The sequence below is a fragment of the Thamnophis sirtalis genome, unplaced genomic scaffold (assembly GCF_051295495.1).
Source record: "Thamnophis sirtalis isolate CommonGarterSnake01/CBP01778 unplaced genomic scaffold, rThaSir2_p1.2 scaffold_8, whole genome shotgun sequence".
Lineage (NCBI taxonomy): Eukaryota > Metazoa > Chordata > Lepidosauria > Squamata > Natricidae > Thamnophis > Thamnophis sirtalis.
Window position 1 is genome coordinate 62,963,158 of NW_028261388.1, and position 19,784 is coordinate 62,982,941.

At 39.7% G+C, this 19,784-nt stretch overlaps 1 protein-coding gene across 1 annotated transcript; it reads right to left on the bottom strand.

The window, feature by feature from the left end:
- Window positions 1–704: 704 nt before the first annotated feature.
- On the bottom strand, window positions 705–19,368 carry XK (X-linked Kx blood group antigen, Kell and VPS13A binding protein). Its single transcript, XM_014060646.2, has 3 exons — window positions 18,418–19,368; window positions 8,670–8,932; window positions 705–4,458 (listed from the first exon to the last, which is right to left on the bottom strand). The coding sequence occupies exons 1-3, from the start codon at window positions 18,735–18,737 to the stop codon at window positions 3,638–3,640; spliced, it is 1,404 nt and encodes a 467-aa protein (XP_013916121.2). The 5' UTR covers window positions 18,738–19,368; the 3' UTR covers window positions 705–3,637.
- Between the last annotated feature and the right edge of the window lie 416 nt (window positions 19,369–19,784).

Genomic DNA, 19,784 nt, shown 5'->3' on the forward strand with positions numbered 1-19,784 from the left:
CACCCGACAGTCTCCGGAGCAGGGATCCCACGAGGTGCTAATGATTTCCGGATGACAACTGCCACTCCCCCACCCCTTTCTCTGGTGTCGTGGTTGGTGCAGCACCTGAAACCCTTCTGGGCACATTTCTGAGAGGGGGACTCCTCCCTCATGGCCCAGCCAGGTCTCAGTAATACATGCCAGGTCTGCCCACTCGTCTAATATTAAGTCCTGGACGAGGGGAGCTTTCTGAATCACAGACCTGGCATTTAGCAGCAGCAACCTGAGGCCAGGGCCCTGGCATCTCTTGCCACCTGGTCCTAGGGTTGAGTTTTCAGGGCCGGAACAAGGGATCACTGTAACATAGCGAGCCCTCCTTCCCCGGTAATGGCCTGCCCTGAAACTCCCGTCGTACCTGCCTCTCCCAACCATGACCGGGATGCTCCGGCCCATCCCCGTCGCCGTAGACCCCCACCTCCCCTCCCATGGCCCTTGTTCTTCCCAGCAGGCCATTCCGATCATACACTCTGGGACGAGAGGAGGGACCGTGTCCCCATCCACTTCTGCTTCTGCACTCAGATTGGCCTATAGTTCTTAATTTGTGTTCCATTTGTACCTTCTTTCAAAATCAGACAGATATATGCTTTTCTCCACGATTCTGGTAACTTTGCTTCTGTCAAAACATCATTACAGACTTCCAGTAATAACAATTCAATTGATTCACTTAAATTCTTATAAACTTCCCCTTGTACCCATCCGTCCCCGGGATCTTGTTTGTGTTTTGCCTTTGAATTGCTTCCTTAAGTTCTTCTAATGTTATCTCCCTATTTAATATTTCTCTTTTCTCTTCTGTTAGCAGGGGCATGTTTTCTCCTTTCAGATAATCATTTATTTTCTCTAGTGCAATTCCTTCTTGTTTTAGAGTTCCTGAAAAAAGTCTTGTGCAATATTCTTTTTCTTATCCATATTGCTTTGTAAGTTTCCGTTCTTATCTTGTAGTTGCTGGATTATTCTCTTCCCTCTTTCTTTTTTTAATTTATATGTTAACCATCTCCCTGGTTTGTTCGTGTGTTCAAAGAGGTTTTGTTTTCAAATTTTAGGTTTCTTGCATTTTTCTCCTGATCCAGTATATTCAATTTGTGCTTGGCTAGGGCCTTTTTACTTTTAATTTGCTCATCCCCGGGCTTCTTTTGTAGTTGTGCTTCTAACTGTTTGATCTCCTCCTGTAATGTATTGTAATCTTTCTCTTTCTCCTTATTTTTCTTAGCAGTATAGGCTATTTTAGTCCTCTTATATACGCCTTCATTGTGTCCCATAAGTTTTGTAGCGAGGTATGTTGTTTCTTATTGACCTAAAACAATAATTCTAATTCTTTTGTAATCCATTTAATATATTCCTTTTGTTTTAAAGTTTGTGGGTTCAATGTCCATCTTCCTCTCTTCTTTTTTTGCCCTTTCCATATTATTACAAGGAGATTATGATCTGCCCAGGTATTTGGCCGAATCTCTACTGCCTCTATTTCTTTGCATAATTCTACATTTATCCAAATCATATCGATCCTTGACCAGGATCTATGAGGGTTAGAGTAGAACGTAAATTTACTTTCTTCTGGGTTAAGGGTTCTCCAAATGTCTATTAAATGCAATTCCTCTGCCATTTCAAAAAAAGGTTTTGGAAGAGTATTCTTTTTTTTCTTATTTTTCTGGTCACTTGCATAATCTTTATATCTACAATTGCATTATAATCACCAATTAAACATATATTCTCTTTTCCTATCTCTATAATCTTTTCATGAACTTTTCTATAGAATTCCTTTTGATTGTTATTAGTTGCATATATAGCTGCTGACAACAGACTTTTTTGATCTAAAATTATTTCAATTATCAGCACTCTTCCCTTTGTATCTACATATATTGGTTTTACTTTTATCCCTTTCCTGATGTATACCACCACCCCTCTTTTTTCCCTTCCGCCAAAGCTACCTAAATTTTCCCCAATTTATTACATTGTAAATATTTTTTGTCTTGCTTCTTAATGTGTACCTCCTGGAGGCACACAATATCCATTTCCTGTTTTACTAATTTTGTGAATATTTGTTTCCTTTTAACTGGAGAGTTAAGTCCATTAACATTTAGTGAATACACTTTCAGTTCATTTTTCATTCTCTTACTGTTATGCCAGTCGTAGTCTTCTACTAGTCCTTGTATATCTTTGTGTCCTTGTTCTTACTCCTTCTTCTTCTTGGTGTTCTTTCTCTTCCTTACTTATTTCCTCCTGGTCTTTTCATTTCACAATCTGTCAGTCTTCTTCTTGGCTCATCTGTTCTAATTCCTCCTTGCTGCTATGCTCTTCCTCTGATCCAATGAGTTGGTCATAAAATTCTTGCACCTTATCTAAGGTATCTACTTTAATTTTTTTAATCCTGCCAGGATACCAACATTCTTTCCGGAGTTATCCATCAGAATAGTATATTTCAATTATTCAGCAGAGTTTCCAGAAAGCGATTTTGTTCTTTGTTCTCAGACTCTTCTAGGGATTTGTTTCAATGTTATGATTTCTTTATCCTTATATCACATCGGTTCCTCTTTAGTAATTTTGTAGATAATATCTCGAACTTTCTTCCAGGCAAATCGTATGTGGACTTCCTTTGGCAACCTATGACATCTGCGTAATTCGTGTACACTCTATAGACTTCATCCAACTCATTTAAAATCTCTTGTTTATCCCGTTGAAGGGCTTCAGCTATCGATTCTGCCATTACCATTCCCAGGTCTTCTTCCTTAGTCTTTGTTACATTTTGGAACCTTAGGTAAAATGAAGCCCAGTCCATCTCTAAGTGTATCAATGAATCTTCTAAATTCTTATTCAGCCCTATCATTCTCTGGTCTACCAAATCTATTTTTTTTCTGTTTGTTCTGTTCTTGTTTCAATTACTTTTATTCTTTGATCGTTTTTCTAGATCGCTTCCTGTATCGATCCATTCTCTCATCCAGCTTCTGGATATCACTTTTCACTTCTCCCATCTTTGCTTTTATCTCTCCATGATTGTTGGATATGTTTTCTTGGAGCTTCACCATAGTTCCCACATTTTTAAGTGACTAAAAAGTCCAAGTATACTATGTCCACAGCATTTCTCTGTTCTACTAATTTAGCCACTTTTCAAAGAATGAAATAAGATTTGTTTGGAATGTCCCTGATATAACAAATAGGTCCATGATGTTCTGCTCCTTCCTTTTCTATCTCACTTTTTAATCCTAGAATGTTTCTAGAGTAAATTACTTGGTCAATGCATTATCATATGACATGATCTACTGGGGCAAAGTTTTGATCCTTTGGCATCTGGACATTGCTCAGTGAACTACATAATCCCAATAGTCACAATCTGTAACTAAGAGTGGTTGGCATATCATTATCCACACACTTTCTGCACAATCATACCAAAGTTGCAACAACTTGCTAGGAAAACATGCGTTCTTTCTTAATAAGCACAAGAGCTTTGAAAGAAAATAATTTTGTACAAACTCATTGCGTACGATAAACTTACAAACATTTCCTAAGGTATAATGTTGACACATCCCATTTATTATACCTGTTTTATGACCAAAAGAAGGCCTGAAGTGCTATTTTTGCAGGGTCTTGTGAGACTCAGATACCCACTCTATGCATTAGAAGACACACTCTGCTGAGTGCTTCCATTTTGGGATTCATTTGCCTTATAACTAGGTAGGGCATAATTTTCAATATTCTCTGGGGGTTTTAAGTTTAAGACATTTCCAAATGTCAGAGGTTTGCAGACATAACAAAAAAACCTGAAGCATATTATCAATCCTTCGTAAATATTGGAAGAAAAAAGCTTCTTGCATGGATGACAGAACTGGTAGAACACAAGCATAAAAAGGACAGCTATGCAATAGCCAATCAGTAGTTGCAAGAACAGCACCGGAGCACATACATATGTGTAGACATCTGTCTTATATGTGTACCACATTATTAAGAGAAAAGCATTCTCAAAGAATCTCAGCAAATAGTACAAAGCCAGCTTACCCCAGTTTGGGGATTTGTCAATTAAATCAGAATCATTAAGCTTCAGCTGCACCGCTGACCAGCAAAACATATTGATGCCAGCATACAGGAAAGTGAGGAGACATAAGACAATGGTGGTGCCTACTTTTCTCAAGGCCTTTTCTATGTTTTCTGGCAGAGTACACTTGCTTTGCCAGAACTGAATCCAAGGATAAAAGAAAAAACCAAAAAAATTCACCAACACCACAGGCAGGATCCAGATCTGAAGAACTGAACTGAAGAGGACAAGGACTATCACCCTTGTTGCAATCTCAAAGCTTCTCCAGAGGAAAATGCAAAGGTAGGCAGCAGGTTTCACACTGATGTCATAATCGTCATACTTGATCTTAATGGCCAGAATATTGCATCGCAGTGCTCCATACACAATTGACAGGAGGGAAAGGATCATGAAGATACCTTGGAAAAGTAAATATGACAAACAATAGGTTTTTTTAAAAAACAAAACTGTCTGAACAACAGGAATGAGACTATATTTGGAAATTAAAAACCATACAGAACACTAACATATTTTTAGTGCTCTGTATGGTTTTTTTCTTATGCAAAGCACTTTCCCAGTCCTCTTATACTTATTCCTAGTGCTGGGAAATATTTTTCCAGAAAAGCTATAAAAATAAGCACAAAAACTTACCTGAAATAATACTAGCAACCATACACTATTTCACTGAATGACTGGCTAATGCACTATACATAAGCACAACTTTCTTAATTATCAACATATTTCTTAACTGAACAGAAAGAATATAGTACACTGTTGCTTATAGGCTGCAACTAACAGTGATGAAAAAAGGACGTTTATGACCAATCCTCACTGGTATAGTTCCCAGATCTTTAAAATAAAGAAAAACTGGGTAAGATCATAAGGACAGTGGCAGTTCCATTTAGCAACCATTTTGCTTAACAACTGAGTTGCTGGTCCTAATTATGGTTGTTAAGTAAGAACAACCTGTACTATTATGCTAAGCCAAAACAAAACACACTGCTTTATGACATACCATAATATGTAAACCCAGTTATGATGTACACAAAGGGAGGTTGAAAAGATCAATCAAGCATTTCACATTTTAGCTCTTTAGGGCTTGAGAAAAACATCATACTTACACCTCAGCAATCCTCCAAACCTCTTTACAAACACCCATGCATTTGAGCTTCAGATCTCAAAGTGTGCAAAGCTGTTCTTAATTGTGAAGTCTTTTCCCCCCTGTCAGTCAGCTGTTCTTTGGGCTCCTTAATACAATCATGATTATTATCTACCAGCAGTGGGATTGAGTATGTCTGCAGGGTAAAGTGGCTGCCTATTCCCACTGCCCATCAACGGTTACTTAGGCTCTTTTTGAAGATGGATTTTATACTCCTTTCCAAGAGCCTTGCATAGTGTTTGAAAATAGCCATATAACAGCTGGCTGGTTGGAGGATTATTCATGGGTCCTTTACGTACAGCCTTTTTTTTGGGGGGGGGAGCTGTTATAAAACAGAACATAGAATAACAAAGTTGGAAGGGACCTTGGGGGTCTTCTAGTCCAACCCCCTCCTCGAGCAGAGGACCCATTTTACCATACCATTTTAGACAAATGGCTGTCCACTCTCTTCTACTTCTTCTGTTATATTTATATAGATATTGTTCAGATACAGTATATCACTATGTTATAAGATTATCCACGAGAGGATAACTCTAAATAATGTGATTTATTTGGCTTCAGTTTAGTGAGTTCTGGGAATACAGACATTATGATTATAAAGAACAGTTTATTGTTTATTGTGTGAAATAAATCTAACCAAATGTTCCCCCCCCTCCCCCAGTAAACCATGTTCAAACAAATGGTCACTTGATGCAAATATAGACAATGTATCCCCTATGGGTCATATTACTTGCAAATCTCTTTGATGGAGGTACCTTTGATAGATACAATGCGCTCAGTTGGTAATCTCAGGTTTAAAAAAAATTACTTTGAAAAGAATTTAAAATTGTAGCCTAATCTAATATATGAGATTGCAGCCATTTTGTCAGCCTCTACTTTGCTACTTGCTTTCGGCTGCCATAGAAACGGGGAGGGGGAGCATGGTATTTGGGATGGGAATAATTGGTACAGGAGTGATACTTAAAAAGGGAGTTTTGTTCTCACCATCTTCTGCGCATGATGATGGCTGATGTTTGGAGTTGGTCAAGGCCAATCGTACTGCATGCCAACCTGATGATGCTTCTTGGAGATGCACCCACATGACACCTAAGGGATTTGCAGATTGGGCAATGGGATGGGGGTTGTTTGGGGGAGGCGGTTGGGCAAATGTTTGATATTTATGATTTCATGCGTTTCTGCCTCAGACCTTGCTTTACTTTGCTGCTATCTTTTCATAACCAGTAAAAATACTCTTAATTCTACAAATGGAGTTAAGTGGTTTCTTTCTTGGTTGCTGAAGGAGGCACGCCTGACAATAAGCAAGGTCTCAGTTCACACTCATCCCAGAGCTAACACCTTCTGAGGGGAGTGTAATAAAAGCAAAACCTTCAAAGAAATGTCCAACCTGGGCAGCAACCAGGACGACATGGGGGCTTCCGGATCCTCATGTCCCTTGGAGACGGAGCGGATGACGGAACTGAATTTGGAAGAAAGATCCATCTGCCCCAGGTGGTCGTTGGGAGTGGGACAGAAGTATGATCTTGAGGAAATTCCAGCTGGAATTACAACAACCCGATGTCGGTGACCGGCAGCTACCTGGCAGGAAGCTGAAGAAGAGAATCTCATGATGTCCCACGCTATGAAACTCTTCCAGGAGGCTTGGGAGAAACGTCATTTTCCTGAGAGCAGGTCTGGAAGAGAAGCTGATTTCCCTGATCAAGAGAGACCTGCAGAGGACCTGTCTCACTCAGGGGGGATCCTGGGGGCAGACAGTGGAGCTGATCAGGATGGGAGAGCCCCAGCAACAGCAGCAGCAGCAGCAACTGCAAGAGCCCTTCCAAGGGGGGGAGGGCCCCCCGCAGACGCCAGATGGCAAAAGTTCCTCCTCTTGGCGTGAAATTTGGAGGTGACCCAAAGGAGCTAGGATTTTTCCTGGTGCAGGTCTGGAATTTCATGCAACAGTTTGGAGAGGATCTCCCCAATGAGGAAGCCAAGGTAAGAGTTGTTACCATGGTGTTAGAGAACGAAGCGTCAACCTGGATGGTTGTTCTGCATAACAATGACTCCCCCCTTCTGAGGAACTATAATAGGTTTATGGTTGTCTGAGAAAACGCTTTGATGACCCGCTCACCGAGCGAAAGGCCAGAACCAGTGGCTGAATACATCCAAGAGTTTCGTGAACTGTCGGTGTATATGTGGGGTGGGGGAGAGGGTCAGAGGAGGCTTTGATGGGCAGTTTTATGGATGGCTATATACCAGAACGGTGTTAATGGGGGGGGGGGCGGGCCTCAACCTACAAGTCTGGTACAAATTGGCAGCAGATGTGGAGATCAACCTAGCCAGGGATAAACACCAGGAAGTGAGAAAGGTAAAAATCCCCTTCCCCCAGAGGAGCTCCGAGGGGAGGAAAAAGTTGGTCTGCAAGCAAGCCACAGTCTACTGCTTGTTTCCGCTGCAGGAAGGAGGGGCACTGGGCAGTGAACTGCCGCTCAAAAATTGGCCCAAAGCCCCCTGCCGCTGGAGAGAGGAAGCCAGACAAACAACCTGGGAAACGAAAGGACACTGCCATGAAAGGAGTGGATCCTGTTGAAGATTTCCCTCCCATCCAAGGGGAAGAAGAACCCTTCCTTTCTCTTGGGGGAAAGTGAAACCGACTCTGATGACGACCATCTGGTAAGTCCCTGATCGGGCCCCATGACCATTCCAGTAGAACTTAAAGTGCCCTCTACTGGAGCCCAAGCGAAAATGCTGGCCCTTTTAGACTCTGGATGCATGCGTTGCATAATTAGCCCAGAAGTGGTGGAGAAAATGGGCTTAAGACTGAGAACTTTGAAAGTGCCCATTGCCTTTTGCCAGTTGGATAGGTCAGTAGCTTGGGGGGAGGCTCCTGTCCATTTTGTGACTAAACCAGTAGATATGTGGATGGGGGATCACCAAGAAACCTTAAGTTTCATCATTGCACCTGGGATAGGTCGGCCCTTCATACTAGGACTACTCTGGCTACGGAAATGGAACCCATACATGAACTGGAGGAAAGGGTGGTTGCACATCCGTTCCGCTAAAACCCCAGAGGGCAAGGGGAGGGTCTCCCACATAGCCAATGCTGAACCTAACCTAGTGGCTGCAGCGCAGGAGAAAATTGAGGGGGAAGAGAAAGTCCCTAAAGAATACTGGGACCTTAAGGACCTTTTCAGTGAAAAAGCTTCTGATAAATTGCCCCCCCCCACACACACTTTATTTTAGTATGTAATATTTATTTTAAAAGCATTGACACCTACAACATCGGTAAATATTATGACACCAACTGCCTGAAAATGTTGCTGACAACATATGTCAAGTTAGTCATGCCACCACAATAACCGCTTTTAACCATTTTTCTGAACCTTTCTAAAAAGAGAAAAATAGAAGGTTTAGACATTATTTGTCTATAATTTCCCTTCTCAAAGCATTTACTGAAACATAAATAGAGAAAAAAAACACAGTTGTACATACTTCTAGCTGTTGTGATCTCTTGTTGCAGCACACAGATGTAAAGCTGAAGTGTTAGCTGAGGTGCCGATCCTAGGAAAGCTTGAATCACTGATGCTCGGCTAAATGCAGATCTGTGTGTAAACAGCTTCCCCTCTGCCTGGCCTACTTCTTTCTCAACTTCTTCTGAATGTCCATCTTTTGGCATCTGTCTTTTCTTAGTAATACTGACATAAGGCTCTTCCACTCTACCTGCATGAAAGTAAATATAAAAAACTTCCACGCACCTGGAAGGAACAAACCAGAGAAACCATCACAGCTATCTATTTCTATCCACATATTTTAAAAGTCTAATGGATTGCATGTACATTTATACCCCACTGTCACTACCTAAGATAATCTGTATACACACCAATCAGCTAACTCACATTTAAGATTATTAAAATTATGGATCATATAACAAAGCAAAGTATTTTATATGAACATCCAGAATATTCTAAACACCCCCATGGAAACAGATTATTTAGAGAAAATCTTTCTCTTGATATGTTACTATTTGGTTACATGCTAATATGATCCATATTTAGCATTACTGAATTTACATAGCCCAATGCCAGAGGTGGGATTCAGCTGGTTTGGACCTCTTTGGGTAAACCGGTAGCTCCGACGATCAGGTGAGACTGGTTGAGGCAGTCACCAGGGGTCAACACTGACTCAAAGACAGCCAAAAAGTTTAAACCCATACTACATGTATTTCAATGTACTATGTATGATTTATTTACTAAATAAATAACTCGAAAAATTAGAATATCATGCAAAAGTTCATTTATTTCAGTAATGCAACTTAAAAGGTGAAACTAATATATAAGATTCATTACATGCAAAGCAAGATAGTTCAAGCCGTGATTTGTCATAATTGTGATGATTATGGCTCATGAAAACTCCAAATCCACCATCTCAGAAAATTAGAATATTACATGCAATCATAAGGTGACCAGATGTCCCGATTTATAACAATTTGTCCCGTGTCCCGGGGCGTTTTTAAAAAGTCCCAATTTTCTGGCTTCATGTTGAAAGCCCATTGGATTTGCTTAAGAAATCCTAACCGGGGCAAGACAAAAGTCACTCTGTCTAATCCCTCTCTCTGTCTCAGTACTTTCATTGAAGATGAAATGTTAAAGCAAGAAAACGGACACACACACACCCCGCCCATTTTACTTACTTTTATAAGAAAAGATGACCCAGTACCATAGAGCTCAAGGAAATAGTTTGGCTAGAGAAGTAGCGAGTGTTCCTTCCTGGATTTCCCAGAAGGGAGGGGCACGGAGGTTGGAGGTCGGCTCGTGTGGGAAAAATGGTGACTAATTTCACCATTTTAATTTGCTCAGTTCTTTGTATTAACATCTACATCATTCTGGATTGACTTGGAGTGCCTGCCTGCTGGTAAGTGAGCTGGGTTTTTTTCTTTTATTTTTTTAATGTATTTTAAAATAATATTTTATTTATTGTGCATAGGATTTTTTAAAATAGTTTTATTCTGTGTGGATTCTTTTTTTAAATTGTCTTAAGACTATCCAAAATAAATTTAAGTGAAACCATTTTTAAAAATTCTATGCACAATACTTTGAAATATATTGTGCATAGAATTTTTTAAAATAATTTTACTTCAATTTATTCTGTGTGGAATAGTTTGAAATGTTTTACTTCAATTTATTCTGTGTGGATTCTTTTTTTAAATTGTCTTAGACTATTTAAAAAAAGATTCTATCCAAAATACAAAATATCAGCTGCAGTTATTCACTTAAGAACTGTGGCAAGAAAGGTGGTATAGTGACCAAAGTTACAATGGCATTGAAAAAAATGACTGATGACCATTTTTCACACTTAGCTACAATTTTCACACTTAGCGACCATTGCAGCATCCTCATGGTCATGCGATCAAAATTTTGATGTTTGGCCACAGATTCATATTTATGATGGTTTCAGTGTCCTGGGGTCATGTGACCTTTTAATAAAGTCAAATGGGGAAACCAGATTCACTTATGTTACTAACTTATCAGCTGCAGTTATTCACTTAAGAATTGTGGCAAGAAAGGTGGTATAGTGACCAAAGTTACAATGGCATTGAAAAAAGTGACTGATGACCATTTTTCACACTTAGCGACCATTTTCACACTTAGCGACCATTGCAGCATCCTCATGGTCACGTGATCAAAATTTTGATGTTTGGCAACAGTTAAATTGTAGTTATGTTGAAATAAAAAAAATATGACAATACTATTTTTGCGTTGTATGAAAATTTTTGTTGCTCCGTATAAGATTTTTAATCAAGCCCTCCCCCCCCCCGGTCAAAGGTGTCCCTCTTTACCAATCTGAAAATCTGGTCACCTTATGCAATCAACAAAATAAGGATTGTGCATAGAACAATATCGGACTTCTGAAAAGTATAAGCATGCATATGTACTTAGTACTAGGTTTGGGCCCCTTTTGCAGCAATTACTGCCTCAATGCGGCGTGGCATGGAAGCTATCAGCCTGTGGCACTGCTGAGGTGTTATGGAAGACCAGGATGCTTCAATAGCAGCCTTCAGCTCTTCTGCATTGTTCGGTCTCTTGTCACTCATCTTTCTCTTGACAATGCCCCATAGATTCTCTATGGGGTTCAAGTCAGGTGAGTTTGCTGGCCAATCAAGCACAGTAATCCCATAGTCATTGAACCAGGTTTTGGTGCTTTTGGCAGTGTGGGCAACTGGAAAATGAAGTCAGCATCCCCATAAAGCTCATCTGCAGAAGGAAGCATGAAGTGCTCCAAAATCTCCTGGTAGACGCCTGCATTGACCCTGGTCTTAATGAAACACAGTGGTTCAAAGTCCTGTTGCTCAATGGTCCAAAGTCCTCTTTTCTGAGGAGAGCAACTTTTGCCAAAAGCACCAAAAACTGGTTCAATGACCATGGGATTACTGTGCTTGATTGGCCTCTCCATTCTTCCTCCATACTCTGGGTCCTTGATTTCCAAATGAGATGCAAAAGTTGCTCTCATCAGAAAGGAGGACTTTGGACCACTGTGCTTCATTAAGACCAGGGTCAATGCCTGGTCTTAATGAGAATCTATGGGGCATTGTCAAGAGAAAGATGAGTGACAAGAGACCGAACAATGCAGAAGAGCTGAAGGCCGCTATTGAAGCATCCTGGTCTTCCATAACACCTCAGCAATGCCACAGGCTGATAGCTTCCATGCCACGCCACATTGAGGCAGTAATTGCTGCAAAAGGGACCCAAACCAAGTACTAAGTACATATGCATGCTTATACTTTTCAGAAGTCCAATATTATTCTATGTACAATCTTAACTTTAACTTAACTTTTAATAAATTTATATGCCGCCCAATCCCATAGGACTCCGGGCAGCTTACAGAAACAAGTTAAAATAAGGAGTTAAAATAAGAAACAATTTAAAAAGAAACAATTTAAAAACAATGCACCATACACTCAATCTGGGTGGGGCTGGACCTCATTCATGAAGTCAATCCTTGTTTTGTTGATTGCATGTAATATTCTAATTTTCTGATTTGGGTTTTTATGAGCTGTATGCCATAATCATTACAATTATGACAAATCATGGCTTGCACTATCTTGCTTTGCATTTAATGAGTCTTATCTCATATATTAGTTTCACCTTTTAAGTTGCATTACTGAAATAAATGAACTTTTGCACGATATTCTAATTTTTCGAGTTTCATCTGTATATTGCCATCCAACTCACTGATGGTGATGCCAGGCAGGTTAAAGGAATAACCCCCCCACACACAAAACCCAATAACTCCCTCGCTCCTGGTGCCAACATTCAAACAGCTCACCACCCAATGGGCTCCATATTAGCCTGGATCATCAGACTCACTGGCAAAACTATGATTTTAGGCCCTTTGAAAGAATATGAAAATGGATGCTAGTGTTACGACTGTAGGGATGATGTTCCACAGATAGGGAGCCACCACATAAAAGGCCTAAGTGGACCTTCTTGATTTAAGGGACCCGTATCGTACTCTGCCAGTGGAAGATCACTGATTTGGTGGGCTGGATAGATATAATTGGGAAACATAGTCTTTCAAATAAGCTGGCCTCAAGCTATGTAGGGCTTTAAATGTGATAACCAGCACCTTGAATTGGACCCAGAAGTAAATCAAGAACCAACAAGTAAATCAATTTGAATGGACCCAGAAGTAAATCAACGAGTTTCACAAGAAAGGTGATGTGTATTAATCAAGACTTGCACAAAACCATGCAACTGCTACATTTTAAACTAATATAATGCAAACACAAGCAATAGAAAATAATCCAACCAGTGCCTTAAATTTTAAAAGAGCAGATTTTAACAAACTCAGAGACATCCTATGAAAGATTTCATGGATGAAAATCCTAAAGGGAAAAACAATTCAAGAAGAATGGGGAAACTCTAAAAAATGTTATCATAAAAGCCCAGTCCAGCGCAATACCACTCAAAAACAAGAAATTCAAGAAGAAACTATCATGGCTGCAAAAAGATATCTCTCACAAACTTAAAGACAAAAAGAACAAGCATAGAAAACAGAAAGAGGACACATAACTAAGGCTGATTACCAGCAGATAACCAGAACATGCAAAGACAAAGTCAGGACAGCAAAGGCTCAAAATGAACTAAGGCTTGCTACAAAAGTCAAAGATAATTTTTAAAAAGTTTCTTGAGATTCGACTGGAAGCTCTCCAGCTCGACAGATGTGGGGTGTGTGAACTCTTAAGAGCTTCACATGAACCCTGTCTGACAAACCTGTTCCAAGATCCTTTTTGGATCAGAACCCCACTTGGAGTGGGAGTGAAAAAGGGACAGCATCTCATCAGACCCAGAGGGAGGTAACAAGTCTCCTGCAAGTCAGAGATTTGCCCTTTGAATTGGAGTAGGCGCGGCAGCTTGGCTGCACAGAAGCTGGCTTCCAGCCAAAGCACTGAACAGGAGCATACAGGAGATGAGATGAAAGACTGGTAAGAAGATTCATTTAACCCACAGTCATAAATCAAAACTTGGAAAAGGCAAAGAATCTTGGAGGGTACAAATAATATTAATAGACAGATCTGGATTTTGGCAAAAGGAAAGAAAGAAAAGGAAAATGGAGGGTTGAAACACCCCCCCCCCAAAAAAAAGCTATTTGTTTGAAATAATTTGGACAGAAAGGGAGAAAGCGGAGAAGTGACAAACCCACTCAAATATAAACCTTAAATTTGGTTTTGGATTTGAAATAGAAACCAAACATTCCGAGGGATTTCATCTGAGCTTCTTCCAACTAATATATCTTAAGCAACTCCAATTAGGGAGAAAAATCAAGAAAAAAGCACTATATCTTAAGCAACTCCAATTAGGGAGAAAAATCAAGAAAAAAGCACTACCTTCTCACTGACAACTGATAACCTAATCTTGATTGTGCAGAAAGTTTTAATTAACCAACTGCCATAAATCAGAATTTGGAAAAGCAGGAGGCAAAGAGATCAAGATGGCTTCAGCTTCTCTTCCATTTTTTTACATAAATTGAATTAGCTAAATTTAAGGTGGACCAGAACCTCAAAATAAGATCTGCATAACTAACTGCAATTTTGGAACTGGACATTTAAAGAAGAACAAAAGACCAAGATGGCTCCCGTCACTCTTCCCCATAGCAGTTGAAGTAGATAAATTTAAGGTGGACCAGAATTCTAAAAGAAGAGCTGTATAACTAATTGTAACTTTGGAACTGGGCATTATGGAAAGCTGGGAATTTGAAGAACTATGTGAAATCATAAAAAATATTCATAAACCATTAAAATATTAAAATTAAGCCTAAATAGAATTCTGAACACAAAGAATCAGGGATTTAAAGAAAAGGAGAAAGAAGAATGGGAGAAAGATAACGAAGGGTGGAAATAAAATAAAATAAAAATAAAAAGCAGACAAAAAACTCCATTGGACTTGGCAGTGGTATACGGAAAATGGCAAAGGGGGGATGTGTCCCAACAAAAGGGAATAAAAAGCAGACAAAAGATGTTTCGGAGGTTGACAGTGGCATAAGGAAAATTGAAATAGGAGATTATGCCCCAACAAAGAGAAATATAAAAGACGGTGGAGTGGGGAAAATTGAAGAGGGTGGATGTGTCAAAACAAAGAAAGGGAGAAGGCAGAAACAGAGAAGTGGGACAAAAGACTTACTAGGAAAAAAAATCAACTAGAAATTGTTATATGGGAAAATATAAAGTTAAGATAAGGGGTTTATTCCTAAATATGACAACAAAAGGGAATTGCTAACTGATTGAATATGATAATGGAAAGATAATTAAATAAAGGTCAAAAGACATGGAATATGGATAAATATGAAACTGATATGGGGAAATTGTAAAGCAGAGGTTTGTGATTCACTTTTTTACATGATAATTAAACTAAGTTGCTAATTGATTGAATATGACAATAGAAGGACAATTAAGCTTGGGCTAAAATATTTGAAACATAGATATATACAGAACCTTTAAGATGATGAATAAAGTGAGATGTGTATCATTTGTTATTCTATATAGTAGACTATAGGAATTGTAATGAATATTGAACAGCAAGGATTGCTATTTATAGACAATTAAGGATAATCTAATCCAAGATATGGAAAAATGAAGAGGGAACATGAAATATACTTACAATGGGAAACTATCGAGATTTAAAGACAGAATCACAAATTGGGGACGTGTAAGGTTGCATAATTATATAAATATAATGATGAGAATATCTGGGAATTGTAACCATCTTGGCCAAAAATAGGTGGGGTGGTGGTTTAAAAGCACAATGACTATATATGTATACCTTTTTGTTCTCTTTTTTTTAAAGGAGGAAGATATATGTCAAATTAAATATGTATACTGAAAAGGAATTATAAATACCATCAACATAAAATGGAGCTTGCTCAGAAGCTGAAATACACCAACTAAATGAGATGAAGAGTTTGAAGTAGAGGAGAGGGGTAAGGAAGAAGAGAGTGATAGTAGAGAGGGCAGCAGGGGAAGAGTAGGAGAGAAAGCAGGAGTGGAAAGGGAAGAGGAGAAGGAGAGAGGAAGGGGAAGTAGAGAAGAGAAAGATGACAGAGGGAAGAAAGGAGGTAGGGAGGGGGAGGAGAGAGGGAGAAGAAAGTGATGGATGAGGTACAAATATATTGTATGGAGAGCAGAAGAGCCAATAATTGTTTTGGGGAGTTGATGGCAAAGTGAATTGATGTAAACATTTAATAATACAAATTGATGTTGGCTATGTAATAGTATACATGTGATTATATGCTATGAAAATGGAAAAATAAAAAACTTAATATGAAAAAAAAAGTTTCTTCCAACATATTAATAACAAGAAAAAATTCAAGGAAACAGTAGGTTCACTAAAGAGAGAAGATGGCAAGGAGTAACTGGCAGCAGGGAGAAAGCAGAGCTGACTAACTCATTATTTGCATCAATCTTCACGCAAAAAGAAATTGTAGCCCAATGTACCAAAAAAGCTACTGTAAAAGACAAACTAGAAATAAAAACTAAAATAAGCAAGAAAATGGTAAGATAACACCTATCTGACGATATATATAAATCACCAGGACCTGACAGTTTATACATCCCAGAATTCTGAAAGAGCTGGCAGATGTTATCTCAGAACCACTGTACCAAAACTTTCAAAAATCCTTGGGGCACGGGAAGTATCTGAGGATTGGAAAGGGATGGTATGGTTCCTATCTTCAAGAAAAAGGGGGGAAACAGACCCAGGAAAACTACAGACCAATCAGTCTAACCTGGGAAGATCCTGGAAAAAATAATAAAAAACCAGATCTGTGAACAACGAAGCAAATAAAGTTTTAACTAGTAGCCAGCATGGGTTTGTTAAAAACAGATCATGCTAAACAAATCCTATTTCATTTTTTGATAAAGTCACTAAATTAATAGACCAACAAAATGCTGTGAACATAGTATAGATTTCAGTAAGGCATTTGACAAATCTACTTCTTGGTAAACTAGAAAAATGTGGAATAGACAACATCACCACCAGATGGATTGTAGCCAGCTGGCAAATTGTACTCAACAAGTAGTCCTTAATGGTACTACATCCACATGGAAAGAAGTAAGCAGTGGGATACCACAAGGCTCCATCTTAGGTCCAGTACTCTTCAATATCTTTATAAATGACTTAGATGAGGGAATAGAAGAGAAAAATCATCAAATTTGCAGATGATACTAAACTGGCAGGAACAGTCAACACCCCAGAAGACAAACTCAGGATCCAAAAAGATCTTGACAAACTTGAACAATGGGCTCTATCCAACAAAATGAATTTTAATGTGGAAAAAAGCAAAGCTTTACATTTAGGTAGGAAAAAATCAAAGGTATAATACAGATGAGGAGAGACCTGGCTCAAAAACAGTAACGGTGAGAGGGACCTTGGAGTCCTAGTGAATGATCATTTGAATATGAGCCAGTAATGTGCAGCAGCAGCCAAAAAAGATAATACAATCCTGGGTTGTATAAACAGAGGCATAAAATCAAGATCAGGTGAAGTATTAGTGCTGCTTTACAAAACCCTAGTAAGACCACACCTGGAATACTGCAACCAATTTTGATCACCATACTACAAAAAAGGTGTTGATACTTTGGAAAAAGTTCAGAAAAAAGCAACTAAGATGATTAAAGGAGACTAAACCTTATGAAGAATGGCTGCAGATTTTGGGTCTGGTTAGTCTAAAGAAAAGAAGTAGGGTTGACATGATAGCAGTATTTCAGGGGCTGCCACAAAGAGGAGGGGGTCAAATTATTCTCCAAAGCACCAGAGGGCAGGATAAGAAATAATAGTTGGAAACTGATTAAAGAGAGAAGCAACTTGGAATTAAAGAGAAACTTCCTAAGAACAATTAACCAGTGGAACAGCTTGCTTTCAGAAATCGTGGGCGCTCCATCACTGGAGACTTTTAAGAGAAACTGGACAGTCACTTGTCTGAGGTTGTATAGGTTCTCCTGCTTGAGCAGGGGGCTGGACTAGAAGACATCCAAGGTCCCTTCCACTCTATTCTATTTCTATATTTATATTTTATATATGCAGAGTATATTTATATACTACAGACCATATTGGTGCCAGCGAGGATTAAAATTCTTGATTCTTTTAAAAATCATAATATCCTGATACACAGATTATAATTTTGAATTTTAATATTTTGCATTGTGAGTTAAAGGCCCAGGGCTCCCTAGCCAATCATGCATTCCATGAAGTGTTGTCATGGCTGGTACCATTCAGGACCAAGCATTGCATACAAGAAACAATGATTAGCTAAAAGTTAAATCATTTTTCTCTTTATTAATCCCATTGCCAGAGAGACTTGAAACTGCCAACATGAAAAACACTAATATCGACTTTTAGCTCATTCAAAGGAAATATTTATTAACACACCATATGAAGCTGATTTTTAACGATTTTTAAAATATTCTCAGATAACTAAAAGTAGAATAGGCTTTTCAGGTGTATGAAAAATCAAGCTCTTTATTTACTGTAGGAGTCGGATCACCTACTTCCCTATAGCAATGGATTCATCCCGAATCATACAGCCAGGACCCCCTAACTGGTTGTAACCGGTTGTGCAGTGAGTGACGGCTTACTGCCATGGGTTGCTGACATTCGGGAACAAGGGCACCGCATTCATCTTAAAGAGACCTCAGGAGAAGAGCCCAGCCTTCGCATTCCTCCTCTGTTGGAGCCACCGTCCCACCCACCTGACAATGGGTCCCAGCTGCAGAATGTGAAGCAGCAATACGAGCGGCCTGTCCCGGCTGAGGTCGCGGTGGATGAAAACGAGGCTGAACTGGACCAGGATGCAAGGCAAGAGAGCGAAGAGGAGCGTCAGCGACTGCCAAATGCGGTCTCCCGCCGAGCGGTAGGTGCTGCTTAGGTACAAGGCGATCGCCGTTTCGGCCACGAAGAGGAACAGCGAGACGAGTACGGAGCCCGGGAATTTCATCGCTCCTTTTTTGTGGCCTGCCCGCCGGAATGCCAATCGGCGGCTCAGAGGGCTGCAAGGGAAGGCGGATGCCATGGCAGAGAGACCCACAGCGGAAGCCTCCTGATGCCCATCTCCGTCTTCTGCAGCGGCGCTTCAGTTTCTTGGGCGAAGAGTAGCGACGGGCGCTTGCAATGCATGGCCGCTAGGAGTCAGGACTGAGCTGGCCGCAGCACTCGCCGAGAGCGACGGGCATCTGAGTTCGGCTTTTTGGCCTAGGGGATGAACAAAAGAACCCCTCTGATCAGAGCTCGACTCGTCTCTTTGGAATTTGGAAACAGTGAAATCTGTCTACATTGGATACAAAGATGCAGGTATCCTGTATTTTGCCACATGCTGGAGTTTGCCCCTACCTCAAATCAAGTCCAGATATACCCCATGTTAATTTGTACAGGCAAAGGAAGAGGTGGCTTTAAAGCAGCCGTAAAGTGAGATTTGGACATTAAGTGTGAAACCTACTGAGTCAGGCTAGACAGCCTCTTAGAACCCCTTTACTTCTATATTAGAAGTCACATAGACAAGAGTTGGAATTTGCAATAGACAGGGACAGTTAGAAGTTACTTAAAGGAAGTGTCCCCATTCACTAACCACAGGATGTTCTCGCCAACGTCCCTATGTCCTAACTTGTATTAAGTCCAAATCACAAAGTTCAATTAAAGTTCGTTAATAACACGTAAGCCATATCTGAAACAAAAGGAGAAGTAAGACCTTCATCTTCTTATAAGGGTTTCTCCTCAAGGTAACCACTAAGAAATGTGTTAAGAATTTCCGTGTTGCAATGCTTTTGGGAATGTATAAGAATGTGTGCTTTGATAATTAAGGTTGTTCAGAACTTGCAATGCTAAGCCGTGGGCTAGCTTTCTGAACCTGGCTGCCAAATAAACTTTTCCTGTATCCTGAGAAGTCTAACACCTGTCATTTTCTGCAACAGCTTGAATGGTGAAGCCTTTTGATTTTATTCTGAATGTTACTCTCCTTCTCAAACAGCAGTCACTAATAAAGCCTCATCCAACCACATATTCCAAAATGTCTAGGTACCTATTACAAATTAGGATACCCAGATATCAAGAGAGGATGCTTTTA

Bases quoted from the DNA above. Each gene is read 5' to 3' on its own strand.
- XK (XM_014060646.2), bottom strand. From the start codon at position 18,737: ATGGCATCCGCCTTCCCTTGCAGCCCTCTGAGCCGCCGATTGGCATTC. The intron at 8,933-18,417 runs GTGGGTGGGACG...TGTTCCTTCCAG, and splicing joins CAGCTGGGACCCATTGTCAG to GTGCGTGGAAGTTTTTTATA. The intron at 4,459-8,669 runs GTATGTACAACT...TACTTTTCCAAG, and splicing joins AGAGATCACAACAGCTAGAA to GTATCTTCATGATCCTTTCC.